This window comes from Neopsephotus bourkii, unplaced genomic scaffold, assembly GCF_033783945.1.
Source record: "Neopsephotus bourkii isolate Nb327-2 ecotype Australia unplaced genomic scaffold, CSIRO-AGI_Nbou_v1 NB_845, whole genome shotgun sequence".
NCBI classification, from domain to species: Eukaryota; Metazoa; Chordata; class Aves; order Psittaciformes; family Psittacidae; genus Neopsephotus; species Neopsephotus bourkii.
Genome location: NW_026901341.1, coordinates 239,231 through 259,782, shown reverse-complemented (window position 1 = coordinate 259,782; position 20,552 = coordinate 239,231). Strand labels below are relative to the sequence as shown.

The following is a 20,552-nucleotide window of genomic DNA, read 5'->3' as shown; positions in this document are numbered from 1 at the left end:
TCTCAATCTCACCTCTGTCAGTTTAAAGCCATTCCCCCTTGTCCTGTCCCTACAGGTCCTTGTCAAAAGCCCTTCTCCAGCTTTCTTGTAGGCCCTCTTTAGGCACTGGAAGCTGCTCTAAGGTGTCCCTGGAGCTTTCTCTTCTACAGGCTGAACAAGCCCAGCTCTCTCAGCCTGTCTCCATAGTAGAGCTGCTCTGGCCCTCAGAGCATCTTTGTGGCCTCCTCTGGACTTGCTCCAACAGCTCTACATCCTTCTTATACTGTGGGCACCAGAGCTGGATGCAGGACTGCAGGGGGCTCTCACCAGAGTGGAGTAAAAGGGGAGAATCCCCTCCTTCAACATACTGATCACACTGCTGCTGATGCAGCCCAGGACACAGCTGGTTTCTGGGCTGCAAGCGCACACTGCTGGGTCATATTGAGCTCTTCTGCGAACAACACTGCCAAGTCCTTCTCAGGGCTGCTCTCAATCCAATCTCTGCCAGCCTGTGTTTGTGCTTGGGATTGCCCTGACCCACATGCAGGACCTTGCAATTGGCCTTGTTGAAATTATGACGTTTGCACTGGCCCACCTCTCCAACCCTTTCCAGGTCCCCCTGGATGGCATCCCTTCCCTCAGGAATGTCAGCAGCATCACTCCACTTGGCGTTTTCTGCAAACCTGCTGCGGGTGTATTTAAGCCATGTCCCCAGCAAAGATGTTAAATAATGGATCAAGCATCTCCAAGTGCATAACAGCAGACTAGTCCCTCTCAAATGCAAAACCAGGGCATTTAATAGTAGGGGTATTTAAGAAGCTACTTGTGCATCATCTGGTTAATATTTATACCTCAGCTAAAAGCAGCTTTGAAAAGGCACTTTTTCAGCCACATGTACCAGTGTTAATGACTAATGTGCTTTTGCATGAAGAGGAGGAGAGGAACAGGTGTAGCAAAAAGAAATAGTAGGAAATAGTAGGAAAAAGGCTGTTAGGGAAAAACCGTGTAAAGGTCAAAGAACGGAGAACTGGTCCATCCTTAGAGCTAGTAAGTGTAGCAGCTCACAGTAAATGAAGGATGGTGCGGTTTCATTTTGTGGAGAAGACAATTTGCCAGTTGCTACAGAACTCCACTACAGCAATTTTCCAACTTACCAAATTGGTCCACAGAGAAAAACCCTTTTTTCCAGGTGCTTTTGCTGCTTTTCATTTGATGTTTTCCAACCCTAACCACTCTGTGATTCTGTTTTTGTAGGTGACACAACTGGGCAGCACTCTTTGAAGTAAATACAGAAATGTTTCTTGTTGGGAGGGAAGAAAGCCCCTGTAAAGTCTTCAGTGCTCATTTTACATCACTAACATCAGGCACTGCAGATGTAACTGCCTAGCACACACAAAAGACTGGCTGAAGAAATCAGAATTAGCATGTATTTTCTTCTTTCTTTGGGGGAACAAGCAGACGTGACATGGCATCTAAATGAGCCATCTGAGACTTCATTTCCATGAAGCACAATACAACTTGGGCAGGAAAAACAAAATCTGAAGCAGCCTTGGAATAAATCTCCTCTCTCAGAAATACTCTTCAATACCTTAGCATGATTTTGAAGGTTGGTTACTGTGTTAAACCATTATTAAATGACACACATCAGGCTGAAACATCAGGCCTTTCAGGAGTTTTGCTCCTTGTGATAATCACTGTTCCTGGCTGGGGAGGGCTCCCTCTTGGTGGCCCATTCTAAGAAAGGGTTATCAGAGAGCTGCTACCTCCCACTGCAGGATGACAGAGCCAGGGCACTGAATTACTCTGCTGGAGAACTTCCTCATCTGCTTCTTACAAGTTTCCCTTTGCTTACCCCAACAAGTTCTTAAAATTGCCCTTCTCCTTGGTGCTAAGGAGAAGGGCAGGCAGGAAGGCACATACAAAGCACCCCACTCACATGAAGAGGACAGTAAACATGATTATATTTTAACTATTTAATCAAGGACTGGGTTTATTACTGGAATTTTATGTTCTGCACTATCTGCATGGTCTGCACAAGGAAGTAAACATCCCTAATTCAGTAATGCGGATCCCACCACAGCAAGATCCACTAAAGCTTTTGCTTTAATGCCTGAGCCGGTCTGGTTATTTGAAACAGAGATGCCAGTTCACAGGGCGAGCAACTACTTTTAGATTTTCAAAACCAGAAATTCAGCAGTTCATCAGTAGTCATTCTTCCATTTAATCTCTAATGCCCTTCCTGTTTTGCTCATGGATTATCCAGCTTTACTTTAAACACTGCAGATGTAGCATCAGACTCATACACAGCCATAACACATTCAGAGAACAGTTTGTGTAAGATTGCAAACTTTACAGGAAACAGGACTGTATGTGGATCTCATCTTGATCAGTGTGTCTAGTATAGAATCTAGTTTCCAAAAATATCACTGTAGTTCCCTCTTGTAAGGAAAAGAACCTCAAAATGTTTGAGATGAGGTGATGAGATGATGCTTGCCATGAATAAGAATGTTTATATTGCTGATGAATTAATGTTTGCATGAATGTTTGTGTAACACTTTGTTTTTATCCTTCAGAGTGAGCTTTACATAAATTTTAGATGTATTTGCCATCCATTAATGATGGTAATAAATCCAGATTGATTTCTGTTGGAGCAAAAAAAAGAATTGTAAAGAAGCAGGGAAGAACATCACAAATCAATCGTCTCTGACAGATGACTACAACTGGACTTGTTTTTAAGTAAATGGACTTGGGTTTAAGCCATGGTTTAGCAAGAGATCAATAGAAGCTGGCAACGGCAGCTAACAGCCAAATTCATGCTTGGATGAATTTTGAGAGCTACAAGATAGGCTTTGCATGTTAAAACCTGGAGGAAGGCGAAGAGATACGGAAGACCCAAGATTATGGCCGAGGAATCTTTCACATCCTCAAATCTACAGAAGAAAAAAATGCATGTTGAGACCTGTCACCTAAGAAAATGAAGTCTGGGGAGCAAAGCAATCCCGTCCCTCCTCCCATCCAAATCAAGGAAAAAGCAAGCGGCTTTTGAAGCTCTTTGAAGTTCCCTGCGCTGGGAGAGGGCTGATCACTGATCACCAGGAAAAACAACAGGCAGCGCTAAAAACAAAGGGACCGGCTCCAGTCTGTAGCTCCAGACACTGTTCCTGGAGCCTCCAGGAACCTGAAGGAATTACATCCTTTTCACCTATTTCTGGTTTTCTTTTTTAAGGGATGCCCATGGGTGCATGGGAGCATCAACCAAGTACTGGCCTGACAAAGAGATTTCTTCTGCTTTTCAGTTTTCACACCATGTGCTTTTGAAACTAGAGCTCTAATTGGAGTGCTCTTTCCACATCCATTAAAAGACAGAAAACCAAAATACAATCCAAACCTGAGACTACAAACATATGCTATTGCAGCTGGCAACCTTGGTTAATTCAAGACTTGGATAGTCTCAGTAGAGGAAGGAAGTGCCAGTGTAATGCCCTGTGCTGATGTGTAAGTGCCTTGCTCCACTGCATTTTACTCTCATTTGAAGGTTTTGCTAGCAACAATTAGTTTTTTAAGCTATGAAAGCTTGTTTTCTTAAGCCCTGATGTACCTGTCAATAGTTTGTTTCTTGGAAAAAGCAGGACACTTATTACTTGCACATCTTGGGAAATCTAACAGGTTAAAGATTGGCAGAGCAAAGCAATCAATATCCTAATCAATATAGCACTCAATGTGCTAAGTTTCAAGAGTTTGGTAGCAAACCCACCCATGAAATATTATCTGGGAATCTCAGTGTATGGGTTAAGAGGTGCATGATGAGAGAGAAGAGAAACTCATGGTTTCATTTATTGAGAGCCCCTGGGCTGTAGCCTATTGCTTGGGCCCTTGCTGATCCCAGCCAAGAAGTTCATCTTCCTGCACAAAAGAAATTAGCTTAGCATCACCAGAAAGCTTCATCTTGCTTACTGATGCCTGTCAAGATGTTTGTTCTAAAAAGGTTAGGAAATGGAGGTCTATGGAATCTGCTAATGAAAGGTTTATTATGTTTAATTGAGACTGATGTTGCATCTGGGTTGGGTTTATTCATTCATGTGGTTAAACACAGATGAGCGATTGTATCATTAGCAAACTTTGTAAAACAATCAATATTCTGTTATGAGAAAAGCAAAGTTATTTTGGGCCATAAATGTTAATAAAGGCACAAGACATCTCCACAGCCCTTTCAGTTTTGCCTCCTGGGTGCATTTGTTTTAGCAGCTTCCCCTGACATCCACATGCTGCATTTTCTTACAACTGGGATCCACAAAGCCATTGACAGAGTAACTAAACACAGATTTCAAGTTACAAAACCAAGTTGTTCACATTTGGTGGTAAAACAATCCCTGTTCCTGTTGGAGTGAGCTTCAAAACACCTCAGTGAACTCATGTTGCAGATACAGCTCTAAATATAGCTTGCCCTTAAGAGAGTTTTGACCAAAACAAATGATCCAGTTTAATAAGCATCGCTCCCTCCTTATCCCCTGAACATTCTGCCTGCCAAAGGAGTTAGAAACAAAAATAGCAGGTTTATCTTCCTCAAATCTACCCATCCTACAGGCTCCTAACGGAGTCCCAGCTCAGAAGAGTGCAAGAGCCTGAGCTATATGGTGTTGGAATTGAAAGCCAGAAAACTGTAAATTAGCTCTTCAAGTATCTGAAAGGGTAGAACATATTATAGTCAACAATTCCACAAGTTCAGCCGCAGCTCTTGGATTACTGGTTGTTGATGCTGTCCTCAAAGCACAGGATTACACATATGCCCCCTGAAGCTTGTCACTGAGCATCCCAAAGAAACTCCAAAACAAACCCCAAACTGAAAATATTTTAAGGAACAGATGACTGAAAAATACAGAATGAACACAGGAAAAGACCATGACTTTCAATAAGGCTCTTCATTAAAACATCCGTGCTTGAACAATCTGCTTTTCTCCCAAGAGTTGTTAAACATTCACTTCAAGTTCCATGTTTCAAAAATTCCCTCTTCCACTACCAGATTATTTCCTTGCAATGAAACCTGATGCCCAACATGTCACAGGAACTTTTATTATAGGTGTTTTTCTATAGAGCTGATTTCATTGTCAGACTTCGGCATCTTGCCCCAAATCCCAGAAATCAACACAGAAATCAACCCCAATTTGCAGATTACCAATCTACTATGTCCATCTGCTGCACTATTTAAAGATACCACATTCGTTGACAGAACTTCACCTCCCAAAGGTGAAGCTCCTTGAGCTGCTTTATTTTGGTCCAAATACTTGTAGTACTTGACATACTAATAAGAAAGAATCTTTTTGAGTAGCCATAGTCAAAGAACAACCCTTCTTAAATCCCAGTATGCACCCTTGCAAAGCTATTTGCTCAGAATTTCCATACTTTGCATGTTTCTTGCTTTGAAATACATGCGTGATTTATGCTACACAATGCATTTCTACCTAATACATTGCCACAAGTAGAAATTATCAACAGCAGATCCATCAGTCTTCAGTTTAACAGGAATTTACAATGATCTATCATTTATAGTAAGGGACAAGCCATCAAGCTTCTCCAGAAAGACCCTGAAAACTAAGAGAGTAACCAATGTCTGAAGATAGAAAATTACAGAGGAAGAAGAGATGAATTTAATGAAAGCAATGTCAGAGGGAGTGTAAGTGGTTATTTGCATATGGTTTCAGTAGTCTCGGGAAGAGCAGGAAGACAGCTGGATAAATAGTGAGCACCATCAGTTTCTCCCTCCTTAAAGACAGAGTACCCACAGCTAATTGTAAGAGTTAAGTTTTAGAATTAAATATAATTTGAAGGGCCAAGAATTACTTTTTTATCAAAGATTACTAATAAGCATGAAATATCAAAGTATTTCTCTAAATTTGCAATGAATTTCAGATTTTCTGAATAACAGTAATCATGAAATACTTTTGCATTTTGTAAGATTTCTGAAAGAAGTAATAAAGAGAATTCTTAGAAATAGGTACTTTCATTTAGAACTAATAAAATCCAAGTTTGTAAATGCCTAAGCTATAATTTTGTTTTATTTCATAAAATAGAGCTTTTGCTGGACCCTAACCATGCACTGTTCAGCTACAACTGCTCTATTCACAAGAGTTTTTGTTAAATGTACTTTAATAAAGTATTATTCATACACTTAGACTGCAGTAGTGGTTTGTGTTGCATCTTCTTGAGCTCACAAGGAGCCATGCTCCAACAGTTAACAAGTTTCAGGAGCAAAACACGCATGTTCAACATGTGTGATGGTGTATGCAATGAAGCAAACCAGTCCACAGCCAGCGCTTCCTTGACTTCAGTTCTGAACATTTTGACTTCTTCAAGAAGAGACAAGATTAATTCTCTTCTCAAAGTGTTCACTGAGAGTAAACACAAATGAAACCCATTTTAAAACCAGCATATTTTTAAACAGAGTAACACAAGTGGCAGAGAAGACTTGTTAAAGTTCGATTATGGGACAGCCAGCAAGCCACAGGAAAAAAACCCCATGTTTAACACAGGACTGAAAGGTCCCAAAATGTATTAAAAACCCCTCCTAAAAAATTAAGCTTCTCATCTCAGGGATGGGTGATGGACATCTCACATATCTTCTCAAACCAGGCATATACCGATGCTGAGGGGCAAAACTGTGCTTGCTGCTCGAAACCTGAAATGAACTGGAGTGGCCCTTGCGCAGTACAGCCAGTGTTTGAGTAAAAACATCCAGAGGGACTTTGACACGCTTGTGAGGTGGGCTGATGCCAACCTCATGAAGTTTAACAATGCCAAGTGCAAGGTCCTACACCTGGGTCGGAGCAGTCCCAGGCACAGCTACAGGCTGGGCAGAGAAGAGATTCAGAGCAGCCCTGCGGAGAAGGACTTGGGGGTGCTGGTCGATGAGAAAATGAACATGAGCCGGCTTCAGTGTGCGCTTGCAGCCCAGAAAGCCAATGGTATCCTGGGCTGCATCAAAAGGAGCATGATCAGCAGGTCGAGGTAGGTGATCCTGCCCCTTTACTCTGCTCTCGTGAGACCTCACTTGGAGTATTGTGTGCAGTTCTGGTGTCCTCAACATAAAAGGGACATGGATCTGTTGGAACAAGTCCAGAGGAGGCCACGAGGATGATCAGGGGACTGGAGAACCTCCTGTATGAAGACAGGCTGAGAAAGTTGGGGCTGTTCAGCCTGGAGAAGAGAAGGCTGCGTGGAGACCTCATAGCAGCCTTCCAGTATCTGAAGGGGGCCTATAGGGATGCTGGGGAGGGACTCTTCATTAGGGACTGTAGTGATAGGACAAGGGGTAATGGGTTAAAACTTAAACAGGGAATGTTTAGATTGGATATAAGGAAGACGTTCTTTACTGTAAGGGTGGTGAGGCACTGGAATGGGTTGCCCAGGGAGGTTGTGAATGCTCCATCCCTGGCAGTGTTCAAGGCCAGGCTGGACGAGGCCTTGGGTGACATGGTTTAGCGCGAGGTGTCCCTGCCCATGGCAGGGGGGTTGGAACTTGATGATCTGAAGGTCCTTTCCAACCCTAACTATTCTATGATTCTATGATAAAACATATCTTGAGCTACAAATAATTTGTAATCTTTAATGCTCACCGCTAACTCCGCATCAGGCCTGTGATGGGGACGTTCCAGAACACTTGTTGGATTCGTTTCTGGAGTAGCCAGATAATGAAATTTCAGATATTCTGCTTTTTCCTTCTCCACAGCAGTCTGAAACCCTAACCACATGCAAAGTCTGGATCTGGCAGGACAAACTAGTTCACCTCAGCTTTTTTGCTGTTCATAAACAACAACAAAAGCCCAAGACACCAATGGAAACAGCTTTAGGTGTGCAACCTGAAAACCTTTGAATGTTGTTAATAAGCAGCACAAGAAAATGTACATGGGGGACTTAAGGCCAGCAGAACAAGATGAAAAAACATCTCTGAATAGCACAGGTTGCAATCTTGCCACAGACCTTTTCTGAATAGAGGAGCAAGATTTGCTGCTGAGGTGTGTCTGAGGCAATTCAGAGGATGGCAATATGCCATTTCTGCCCAATAAACCTGTCACTTAAACCAAAGGATCGTGTCGACGTGTGAGTAGCTTCATGAGGCAAAAGCAAACACGTAATCGCCAATAAAAGCCTCACCACACAATTAATGTGGGTTGTTCAAAAAACAATGTCCAAATGAATTATATTTATTTGAACAGCAGGAGATGTAAGCCTTCCTCCCTCTGGGGTGGAAGCCACGAACATGTTCCAGGGCCCTGACACTGTGATGAGGGGCTGGACTGGGTCACACTCTGAGCACAACTCCAGGTCACAAAATGCCCCTACAGCTTTTCGGGTGACCTGGCTATACGATGGTTGAGGAACCATATGGCATCCTGACACCCGCACAAAGCTCTTGCGCAACTGTATGGTGGACAGCACCTTTGAAAAACAAGCCCTCTCCCTGGGAAAATACGCCCTGCCCTGAAACCTCTTTCAGTGACCCATTTGTAAACCATAACAGGCATCAGTATCTTGATAGTTAAGTTGGCAAAAAGTGGATGGAAACACCAGATACCATCTGGAAACAGCCCCCATCAGATACCATCGCAGTCCATCAGGCAAAGCCTCAAAACGCCAAGTGTCTGCAACTGCTGCCCAGCTGGCCTGACTGCGTTGCTAGTAAGGGTTTTGGCCTGCTTCACTTTACCAGACAAAAAGGTCTTTCTTGGGAGATGTGACTTTCTAATGAGGCACTATAACAAGGACTGCAATTCAGTGCCCAGAAGACAATAGAAGACGTGAACAAGCCAAAGAGTGATCTGAATAAATAAAGCGTAAGGCAAAATAAGTTTTAGCCAACAGGACCATGTTTTTCACGTAGCAAAGCTGAAAAGTACTAAATTTAAAGGCTGAAAATAAAGGAGATGCTGTTCCAGTTCTTCTTCATGAGATGCTTTCCCCCCGCTACTCTTTACTTACCAGGCACCAAGCAAGCTAACAGGAGAGAAGCTGAATTTTGTAGGAAAACATCTTTCCCTTCTAGAAGGAAGAAGAGAGACTCCTCTGACCCCCAACTGCACAGCCGCCACGACGCCAGGGAAAAGGGTTTCACCTCCCTCCCAGGCTTTGCAGAGACAATTCATAAATGTCTTACGCCTGGCGCTGGACTAACCTTATGCAAATACCATGATAAATCACAGCATGTGCGCAAGGGACAGAAGGCAGAGTATCAAATGACAGAAATAGCCCCGTCTCCTTCATTGTTTATTGTTTTTCCTTAATTTTCAGTTAAAATGCACTTTAGAGATAAGCACAAAAGACTTCCACACCACCACCACCACCCAGGTCAGATACAATGAACTTGTCCTGAAAGAATTTAACCTTACTTTTTAGTCGTGCTGCAGAAACACTATGAAAACAAGGTTTTCCTCATGCTGGGAAGAACAGAAACAAACCCAAGGGTTTAAAAACTGGCTGCCTTGACCTGCAGCTCCTCCTGTCCCAAAGCCAAATGCTTCCCTCATCCTTGCTGGGCTGAACTGTTCAGCTACTGGCTGTCACCTTAACACCTTTTTCTGGGTTGGGGTTTCTTTTTGGGCCATGCAAATGCATGCAGAGCATGACAACATAGAAGTGTGGACTTCTGGAAGGCAATGTTAAATTTAAGGGTACAGCTTTTCCCTCAACACCTGGGTAGAGGGTTGAACAGCAAAGCTGTGCAGTGTGAGAAGAGGTAAAGACAGGCTTTCCTGGAGCAGAAACCCTAAACCATTGACTCCTGCTCATAACCACTGACTCCTGCACATAAGCCAGCTCTGTTAAGTCATTCTTGAGGAGGTCCCTGGTCACTGCTGATCCTAAACCTAGAAAAGACAAAAACTCAGAGCTCAGTGGTCAGAAACTCCTCAGCCTGTCCAGCAGCTTCCCATTCACTGCAGATCCTGTGCCAGCAATCCTTCCACCATGGCTCATTTAACACAAAAATGCCAGAATCTGAAGAGTCTTTTTAAGCTGGTATAATTTGCACTACAGCAGACAGTCAAGGCCTGGCTGGATTTGGTTCTGGGCAACCTGATCTAGTTGAAGGACATCCCTGCTCACTGCAGGGGGTTAGATTAGATGAGCTTTGAAGGTCCCTTCCAATCCAAACCATCCTGTGATTCTGTGATTTGACTAGACCGCTTCTTCCACAGAAAGCCTCACAGTGAAATCCAACAACACTTTTTCACTTAATAGAGAGTTAGCTGATATATTTTAAATATATGTATTTTGTATGTATAAATCTAAGATGGAAAAGTACACAACACTTTTTGTCTGACTCACTATTAATACAAAATATAGTTGTTTACAGTGATAATAACAATAAAAAAGAAAATACCTAAAAAAACCTGGACTAAATTGTCCATCTTTTTGATCTATGCACTTACTTGTACATATATATATTTTTAAGGAGGTTTCTGAATGCTGATTATCAGCAAAGTTGCTCTCTCTCATGAAATTCCCTGAGCCACGCAGTGCACCGGATAAACAGGGAAAACAGAAGTCGCCAGTCTGGAAGTTCAAGACACACAGAGAGGTCAGTAAGTGTTCCTATGGATCTACTCCTAATGGGAAAACTCCCTAGATAGCACTGGCCACTTCCTGCTCAGAGGGAAAGGAATTAATGTTACCATTTCATGTTTGAAAGTTGAATAAATGGTTAGTTTTTAGGGTACTGATGTGTTTCAATGAAAAAAGAAACCAAACTGGGTTTAATTCTGTCTTCCCAGCTATGCTGTCAAATCGAGCCCCTCCTGTTTTAAACACCATGCAGTAAGCAATATGCTACACCAGTTTCCTACAGTTCTATAATATAGAATATTTAAGTCATTTTATTAACCCTATGATAAATCTTTCTTACTGCAACTGGTACTCACTGTGAAAATATTGATGCAATATTAAATTATTCTGTAATTTCAAAATGGAAATATATACTTGCTAAAGATTAAGGCAGAACAGTCTCAGGCATTTGACAGAAAGCGAAAGGAAAACAGAATTATAGAGGTTTAATTGTTTTTGCAGAAGTGTTCATATCTTTGATCGCAAGTTTAGAAAACTACTCAGAGCCACACAGAAACACTTCTGTTGGTGACAGCTGATCGATTTATGAAGATTTTGTTTCTCTTAGAGCATTAGGCTGACAAATTCCCTCTATTTTTTTATAAACAGAAAATTGTTTTTCCATTATTCCTATTACAACTTCTATAAATCAATAACCTTTGTTACAGCATTGCACTCATCTTGAATTTCCATCTCATTTTAAAAACTGAGGTGTCAAAGACAAAGTAATACCACTTTGCACAGAACGTAACAGGGCAGCCCTCCAACACTGGAAGGTAAGAATCAGCAAAATTTCGGCTTTTATTTAAGGATGATGTTACAGGCATAGCTACTAAGAATGTTGTTGAGATAACATGAGACAAAGAAACACCTCACAAAAAATGTCTTTCACAGTACACATTTCCTTTTGACCCTCTTCTTGCCACCAGCAACAAAGAGATTAAATAGTGTGGCCTACCAAAAAGATGCGGGAAAATGCTGCCACTCAAAGCATGAGTGTGTGATTTTGGAGGGAGACAAGATCATCGAATCATAGATTGACACAATGGTTTGGGCTGGAAGGGACATTAAAGCTCATCCAGTTCCAACCCCTGTCATGGGCAGGGACACCTTCCACTAGACCAGGTTGCTCCAAACCCTGTCCAGCCTGACCTTGAACACTGCCAGGGATGGGGCAGCCACAGCTTCTCTGGGCACCCTGTGCCAGGGCCTCACCACCCTCACAGTAAAGATCAAAAAGGGCTAGCATAGGAAAAAATGACAAACGGTCAAGGACGGACTGTCAACATACATATGAGTATCACAAAGCAACTTTTCTTTACTGCGTAAGTTGAACTTGGAAGATGGCTTTTTGAGGTGCTGGTTGGACAACCAACAGTCTTCTACAAATATTTGCACAATAAACCACACTGAGGAGCATTCACATCATCAGGTCCAGGTAGCTGTGGTGCTTAAGGTGGTCTTTGTCAGGCTAAATTTGCCCTTTGAGTCAACTCTGAGACACTCCCTGGAGAAGCTTCTTCCTCCACTACAAGGAACCTACAGAGATGAGACTCAAGACTCAACACATGCAATTCAGAAGCAATTCTGGTCGTCAAAAATTAGGTAGGGAATTAATCTTACCAGCTGTCACCTTGTACTTCTTGGAAGTTGTTCCTTGAATTTATTGTTTAGTTGTCGATTTCATCGCTGTTTTTGTTAAGATGGCCCATCAGGTCATGTTAATTTTTTATCCCCCCAGAAAAAGACCTTTTCCAAGGTTATCTCTGGTATCCTGGATACAAGCTCCATGAGCCTGTTCCCACTATCATCAAACCTTAAGAAACAGCCAAAAGGTCTGTTAAGTGTATCAGGATCCATAATACAGAACAAGAAACCACATTACTTGCAGATGAACACTGCTGTGGGTCCAGCCAAGCTGAAGAACAAAGTATTGCCATGAATCAGGAGAGCAGCATCCGTCAGAAATTTCACTGACATTCTGGCACTGCACTTTGAAAACAAATCCTCACCTTCAGCTGCTGGCAGGAGGGGGAACAAACTCAACCCCAGGTAATTCCATTCATTTCACTATAATTCACATTTTCACGCACTACCCCAAGCACCTGGGTAGCAGGAAAACATGCAGGCAGCGTAATGAGGAGACACTAGGAAGGAAGACAAGCATTGAACATAAAGGCTGGTACTGAAGTCCTCATGAAAGTAAAAAAAACCCCACTGCAATATTATCTAAGTTCCTGCTGCAACATCTCTTTCAGCAAGCAATATTGGCAGATTTCAGTTACGTCCTTAGTGAAATACAAGCTGTTAGTAAAACAGACCCGTAATTCATCACTTAGAGCCTCTTCTTGCTCTCTCTGTACTCTTACAAAAAGCCAAGGACAGCCTTAGAGACAGAGCTTTAGGAGAAGGAACAAAAAACCCCAGGGCTCCGGCCCAGGAAGCTTGACCCCAGGTAGGTGTTGCAGGCATCAGCCTTGGGAAAAGCCTGTGAACCTGCTAGCACAAAAGAGAGAGAAACAGCAAGATCAAACACCTCCTTGCACTAATTCTTAGCAGATTTTCTCTGCTGGAAAAGTGTTTTAGCTGACGGTCCACTCTACCTTTCACATGTTTCTATATTCAGTCAGCTCCATGTATTTCTTGCAGATGATTTTTATAGATATATAAACCCACATATGTATATAAAACTTAATTTCAAAATCTAACTATTAACTTAGCTTTACTCTTCTAAGCTCCTTATAAACCCACAGTGAAACAGGATCCTTTCTGTGAAATTCAACAGTATTATCTTCCTCAAGCCCATGGCAACAAGCCTGTGGCTTTATTTTTGAAGGAGAAAAAAAAACCAACTATTTTAAATCTCAGATCCTGAGATGAGAATAAAATAACACTCCCAAAAATAAGTGAAAGGCCTCCTTTACTTCAGATACTGAGAGTTAGCCTTTGTCAAACCCACATAACAAGTTATTTAGATAGAACTTAAGAACTTCTTAAGAGTTCTCGCAGGAGAAAGCTATCCCACTCAAAATATTCCTTTCCGTCCCCCATCAGCTTCCTGGTAAGTTAGTGTTTAGTGCTTCTGGACACTTGGTCCTTATGTGACTCACAGAATATGAGGAAAAAAAGAAGGAATTATTGTATGCTTAAAGTTCTCATTAAGTTGTTTGTTGACTTTACCAAACTTAACATCCCCTCAAAATAATTCTTTAGCTTGTTTTGAGTGGTGAAAACAAAGTATGCTTCAGGTTAGGCAAAAGCAGTAATTACAGCATCACTGGTTCAGACACAGGATGAACTCTTCGAAATCATGGCCATCACAGCTGGCTTGTGGGCACCATCACTTAGAGCAAGTTTCTGGCAGAGCCTCCTCAAGTTACACAAGGCAGTCAAACAGAGGTCCTCTCCCCTGTCCAGAAAATTCCTTTGCACCATTGCTAGTGATCACTGGAGTCTTCTGTGGGCCAATTATGTTCATCAACCCGGCCAAAAATCAATCTACTAAAGCAGGCAAATTGCTGTGTGAAAGAAGAAAAGAGCAGAGCAGCGGAGAGGGGACTAAAACCTCTCTTTCAGCTGCGGCAGTTTGTTAGACCTGCTCAAGCATGATGCATACCTTCAATTCTAACCCACGTGACAAATGTTTCCAAGATAGTATCAGCTAAATCATGGTACTAACTATACTCCTGCCCTGTAAGGAGAGCATTTCTGACTTCAACATGATTCTGGAATCACAGGAGGCTTTGCCACACAGGAAGGGAAGGCTATATACCTTCTGGTACCACCAGCAATGTCTAAACACAGTTCTGAACTGGTTCTGCTCCATGCCTACAGCCATAGCCTTGAGTTCCATATGCAGTGAGTTTTCCCATGTTTTAGAACATTCTGTTTCAGGCTTCAGGACAAGACTGTTAAGAAATGCTTCCTGAATAAATTAAAGGCCAGGGACGTCAGGACAAGTTTGTGTCATTTTGTATTTCTAATCTCAAAGTAGAAGTACAAAAGAGTTCCTTATCTGCACTCATCTGAAACACATTCCTTGAAGTAGGGATCCATTTGTATTACAGGGAGCAGCACTTTTACACAGGCAGATTCCATGGTCAGAATCATAGAATCATAGAATAGTTAGGGTTGGAAAGGACCTTAAGATCATCCAGTTCCAACCCCCCTGCCATGGGCAGGGACACCTCACACTAAACCATATCACCCAAGGCTTCCTGAAGCTAAAGCAGTACAAAGGAGTAAGGCACTGATATGCACTAAACAAATAGTTAAGAATTAATTTCTTCTAAGGTAAATCATCACTGACACTGCAGTAGGAATTAGATATGCCTGTTGTTTAACCATCTTGGCATCAAAGCAATTAAAAAAACCCCTTATAAAAATCATTTGACAAGTACATGCAGGCAGTGTGACAGTGTTTAAGATCACCATGGTACCTGACTGCAACGCTGTCGCAATGACAGTTACAGCAAGCCAGAAATCTGGAGGTGTTTCAAATGAGGTAAGCTCCGAGGCTCCCTTTTAGATTCTGATTTCCTTGGATGGAAAAAGAAAGAGAAGGTAAGCACACAAAGAAAAGATACTCTTGGTATTACTGCAAGAGAAGAGACCTTGCAACCTGGGGGGCAGGAAAAGATAGTTATTTCCTTTAACACCCTTTAAAACCTAGTAATGCTGATTGTGTTTGAGCCCCTGGGCATGAAACAACTCTAAGGTGGTGCAACTTATACTAATAAGCATTTCAGTATTTTGAAAACAGTATGTACTCCCTCCTGTCCTCTTGAAACATTCCATTAATCCAGGAATTATTAGAAATGAAATGGCAGAGGAGAAGCAAAACCTCTGAATTATTACAGTGCACAACAGCATCTTTGTAAGGTTAGAATTGGCACTCATCGTTCACAAGCACGACATATGGGACTAACTAATTTCTCTTCCACATCCAGAAAGAAGTGAAGAATTTGTTTCCCTTGCACTCCTGTGAGGAGGAAGACAAACAAAATGAACTATGGACAGGGAAAGGCTGCTATGGGAAATATTTACTGCAAAGACTTGTTTTGATAATTAACTAAGCAAAAATAAGCTCTGAATTCCCCTCATCTCTATCCCTAACATGGAAACAGCTGTCTGTATCTGGGACACATAAGATTACCCATGTGTAATCAAGAGGGTCATAGATAACATTGGTACTAACATGAGTAAAGCAGACCTCTGCATTTACTTCTAGTGACTACTATTATTACCATTGAAATAACCAGATTTTAGCCTTGCAAGTGCCTCAGAAGTAATGCTCCCTGAGTATCCCCAGGGCTGCCTCCACCCTGGAGATTTCCCTCTGCATCAGTAATCGATACTCTGCTCCTGGCACACCTACATACAGCATCTTGGGAAGGGTGCAGCCCTGTGAGTTTGAAATCAAGTTTCCAAAAAAGACAGAAGTCCATGGGCATGTACGATTGTGAGAGGGTGAGTTATAAGAGTACCTGACACATGGCAATGACTCAAATCAGAGTGAGAATTTCAGAGGTGAGAAGGAGGAGGAGACAAAGTGAAGAGCAGGAAAAGCCAGAATAGCTTGTTATGCCCAGGTGCTTATGCAAGTGGAAGGCTGCATACGGAACCAATATATTAAGAGTTTATCAGGGGCATGGATATATGCCATTAGCTTTGTAAAGCCTGACCTTCTCTGCCCATGTTCACAGCACAGCACTTACTGTGCATGAAGGCAACTTCTCTGATGATTCAGCACACTCATAATTGTAAGGTGTGGGTTTTTTCTGTTTAGTTTCTTATGCTATCACTTTAAGACCCTAAAATACCCTGGGAAGAACATGAAAAAGTCCTCCTGCTTATCCAGAAATACAGATTGTGTACGCAGAGCACTTTGCTTTGATCCAAAAAAGCCGTATCTTTCCCTCAACATATGACTCATGACTTTCCACCTGGTTTGTCTCTAATTATTACCAGCCAAGTCTAGAGTCTAAACACAAGATAAAGATGTGCTTGTACAGACGAGAGAGAAACCATGGACAAAACATGTCTTCAAGTGAGAAATTTGAATGTGGTTTTTTTCAGTGCAAAAAGTCATGTTCCATCCACTTTGGTGACCCAACCCTTGACTTCATCAAAAATATCACTGAGTATCAACAGGATGCTGAGCTTTGCATTAACAATGCTTGTAGTGTGAAGTATGTTTACTAGTGGGCAAAGGAAAATGAAAAAATATCTATTTCCATATGCAACATACAGAGCTAGTCTTCTCTAAATAAATGGACCCATTTGTTCGTGTATGTCAATCTTCAGTTCTCTGAATTGATTTTCAAGGAAGTCCAACTTAAAAGTAAAGGTCTAAAGAGGAAGACTTTTATGCAGGCTGCAAACAGATGACAGATGAAGCATGGGGGATGATGACCCTTTGGTTTGCTGATATTTAATGAGAAATCTGAATACTTCATCTAACACATGCACAATTAATTCTCTCAGTTAATCTATTAAACCCCTTGATGGCATCCTATTGGAAGCTGAGGTTGCCACATGATCCACTGCTCTAAAGGGGAAAAAACTTCACAAAGAACCAGTATCCTGGTGCACCCCAGAGCCACATGTTGGGCTGCATTAGCATGCAGGATCATTTGTACAGTCTGACACACAATTTTAGTTGACAGCAGTTTACATACCTTTATGGCAACGGCAGCTCACTTAAATGCAAATATGCTTACTCTTAAGCTGCACTCTGCCCAAGTCCCGCACTATTGCTAATCAGGTCTCCTGGGTAATAAGCCTACGTTGTGTTCACATGTATCTCAACTAGCAAAGGTGATTCTCTGTATAATTATCATCATGAACAAATTTACACAGCTCAGCTACGTAAACTTACCACATAAAGCTCATTATTTAGAATACATTAGAACATGCAGGTGCCAAGTAATTCCCATATGTTCCATCCTTGTTTTTAAAGCTCTGCTTTGATACTGCAGGACAATTACAGACAAGGGTTTTCATGCACAGTTATAAGTGAAGACTTCATACACTGCTTTAAAAAAAAACCCCAAACTCAAGCCACACACAACCCCAAGAACACAACTGACTCCATTCACAGCTTCCCAGAAAAATAAGCTTTGCCACAGAGCAATTAGAATACACTGTTTCCGTAACACAGTGCTGGTCTCAGTACAACAGCATAGAGAACACATGGAGTCACCGTGCAAACCTGAACCTTCCCCAGAATAGCCTCTGTACTTCCATGTGCTCATGGGCAGCTTTGACCTGGGACAGTTCATGGCCCCCTGCTGAGCTGCACAGCTCTGACAAAGAAAAAAGCCCTAGGTAGCTCTGCTGAAACGAAATAAAAACTCAAGTTTGAGAGCAAGGAAGAAGCCAAGGGGATGAAAAGAGGGGGGAAGAGGCAGAGCAGCACCCTGAGGCAGCAGAAGGGAAAAGAGAAGACAGAGAAGAAATGAAAGCAGAACTGACAGAGAAAGGCAAAGGAGAAACAGGAAGATTCACGCAGAGCTGCCACTGCTGAGAGGTGACCTGCATTTAAGGACCTGGTGGAGTCCAAGCCCTCTCCAGACTCTTACTTGGGCATGTTTGCTAAAGCCTCCTGCTCCCAACTGACCCTTCTCTAGCAGTCCCCTATTTAGCAGCTAACCCTAGTGAAAGTCTCCTTTCTACCAGCAAACCCACCATAACTGGTGCACAAGCAATCTTAAAGCCATGGGTAATCATCTAGAAAAGCAGCAGAGTATCTCAAAAACAAATCCTCGATGTCAGGTTGCCACACTTCGAACAACCTTCTCCAGATGTTCCAAAGAAAATGACCTTTCTGCCCTGACAAAGATGACAGATGCTTCCTTGCACAAACACAGCCCAGTGCTAATTGTTCTATAATGTGCTTCCTGACCAGCTTTCCAGCCTCGAAAAATACCCACTTTAGCCAAGAAAAAACAGTCAGCACCTCCCCAGGGTGTACTTCAGTCGCAGCTCAGCAGGATCTGGTATTACACCTATCCTACTGCACCAGTGTAACTCAGATTTTTCTGCATGATTGCCTACTCCTGTAGCTAAGGCTGAGATTCACCTTATTGACTAGAGTGCATGCAATGTAACTGTATAATTACGTTTCACTATGCACAAAATGCTACTGCTGCACACTTCAAAATTTAGAAAAAGGAAGATGTTAAGAAAAGGATGAGGCAGGATAATGAATACACTCGCATGCAGCACATGTCTCTGGGTAAACGCAGCATTTGACTTAGGTTCTAACAACTGGGAAAGAAAACAGAAGCACTAAAAGCCATTTTCCAGATTTTGGATGGGGAGGTATTAATATTCTGTGCCAATATACCTACATCTCAGATTTTCTTTAGCTGGAAGAATCCCACTAATATTTTCTCCAGTGGCTTATGAATATCATGAGTGTTCTGCCTTTATTTGCATGCAGCTATTAAGTAAACTTATTTGCCTGCACGTAAATGTTCGTGTGTGCATACAGGAGGTCCAAGTCAGGACCTTCTGCATGCATGATCTAAAGAAACTCTTTTCAACCCCAATCTTGAAAACTGTATTAAAGAAACGAGCACTACAATGCAAAATTATCGTAATACAGAAAATGTCAGAATTACAGTTGCCAGGCAACTTAAAATAACCTCCTGCCCTTTTGCATAAGCGCTGTAATGCAAGCTGCCATGTCAAGATCCAATACTATTTATCTTCCAGCAGAACTCTGTTGCAGGCAGTGCCCAGGCAAAGAATGAACTGTGTAGGAGGTGTGTAGGGAAGCAGGCTGAGGTCTGCAGGCTGCCCACTGCAGAAGCTGGAAGGTGCAGAGCAAAGCAGACAGGGAACTGCAGGAAGAGAAAGAAGGATCTTACAGATAAACCAGCTGAATGATACTCAGGGAACAAGGCTGTGCCTGTACAGGAAAGCACATGAAATGGTGGGCAAGTCACACCAACAGCATTTTTCCAGGGGGTCACTCCTTGTGTGTTCCCAGTTTTCTTCAGGTTCTGATTGAAACACCTGGGGTCTGCTTTGCAGAAGGGCTGATATCCATCAGAGTGGTGGGTATGCAACCAGAAACGTACACGGGCTGTACCACCACAGCTCAGCACTCTGGAAACTCAGGGTTAGGGTTTTTCAAACTGGGCAGCAGAATTAGTAGAAATCCTTGTGTCTGTGTTCTCTGCCCTTCGATTGTATCCTTGGAATGGATATGGGAACTATAATGTCATTGTAACTGATGATAACTATTTATTTATGAGACTTTTATGGCAGTAATAGGGCTTGCACAGGAGCCTCCAAAATAATAAATACTATTAAAATAGACCGTGAAGAAATTTGCAATTTTGTATTCCAAGCAGGCTGCAAACTAATGTTAAATAAATACAGAATGAACGAAGAAGACAAATTACTTCACAGCACCCTTTCAACAAGCCCCTTATTATTCTGGGCAGCAAATGAAACAGAGACAGTGTGGGAGAGAAAACAAACACACAACCAGAGCCAAGCAAAGGGCATAGAAGAAAGGAGAGGGGAGAGGAGCTGTGCTCAAGCAGGGAATGATGCCAAATAGGGAAGACAGTGAGACGACAACAGGAGAGCCCTGGTGACAACTCCCTGCCTGAAGGAGAAAGCCCTGTCCTCCGAAGGGAGGGAGGGCTGCTGGACACTGCTGTCACTTCTTAGGATGGGAAATCATGAGCCAGGCCAACCCAGAGCACAGCCAGCACATAAAGTCACATGCAACTTCCTGGTCAACAGCAAATTTCTCCCACCATTTGCATGTTAAAGTGCTTACAGTACTTAGCCCTCTGGCCTGGCACGTGGTTTGATGCCCTGAGAAAAAGGTATGAGTTGAAATCTCTTTCAGGAACACCAAGAGCTTGTGGAGAGCTCTGCATCTTGTCATGTAAACAGGAGGAGCAAGAAACACAACAGAAGGGGCAGAAGGAATGATGTGTTGCATGTGTTGCAGG

The 20,552-nt window shown here is 42.4% G+C and overlaps 1 protein-coding gene across 4 annotated transcripts in view; it reads right to left on the bottom strand.

The window, feature by feature from the left end:
- COMMD1 (copper metabolism domain containing 1) overlaps positions 1-20,552 on the bottom strand; it is a 79,748-nt gene that overhangs the window by 20,820 nt on the left and 38,376 nt on the right. For 2 of the 4 annotated variants that reach the window (XM_061356173.1, XM_061356176.1), the window contains exon 3: positions 1,084-1,254. The exons of 1 other annotated variant lie outside the window; for it this stretch is intronic. In XM_061356173.1, the coding sequence (XP_061212157.1) occupies positions 1,099-1,254 (156 nt within the window). In that variant the 3' untranslated portion in view covers positions 1,084-1,098. Of the gene's footprint in view, positions 1-1,083; positions 1,255-19,250; positions 19,422-20,552 lie in introns of those variants that run through there. One more of the 4 variants, XM_061356174.1, reaches the window with a different exon arrangement.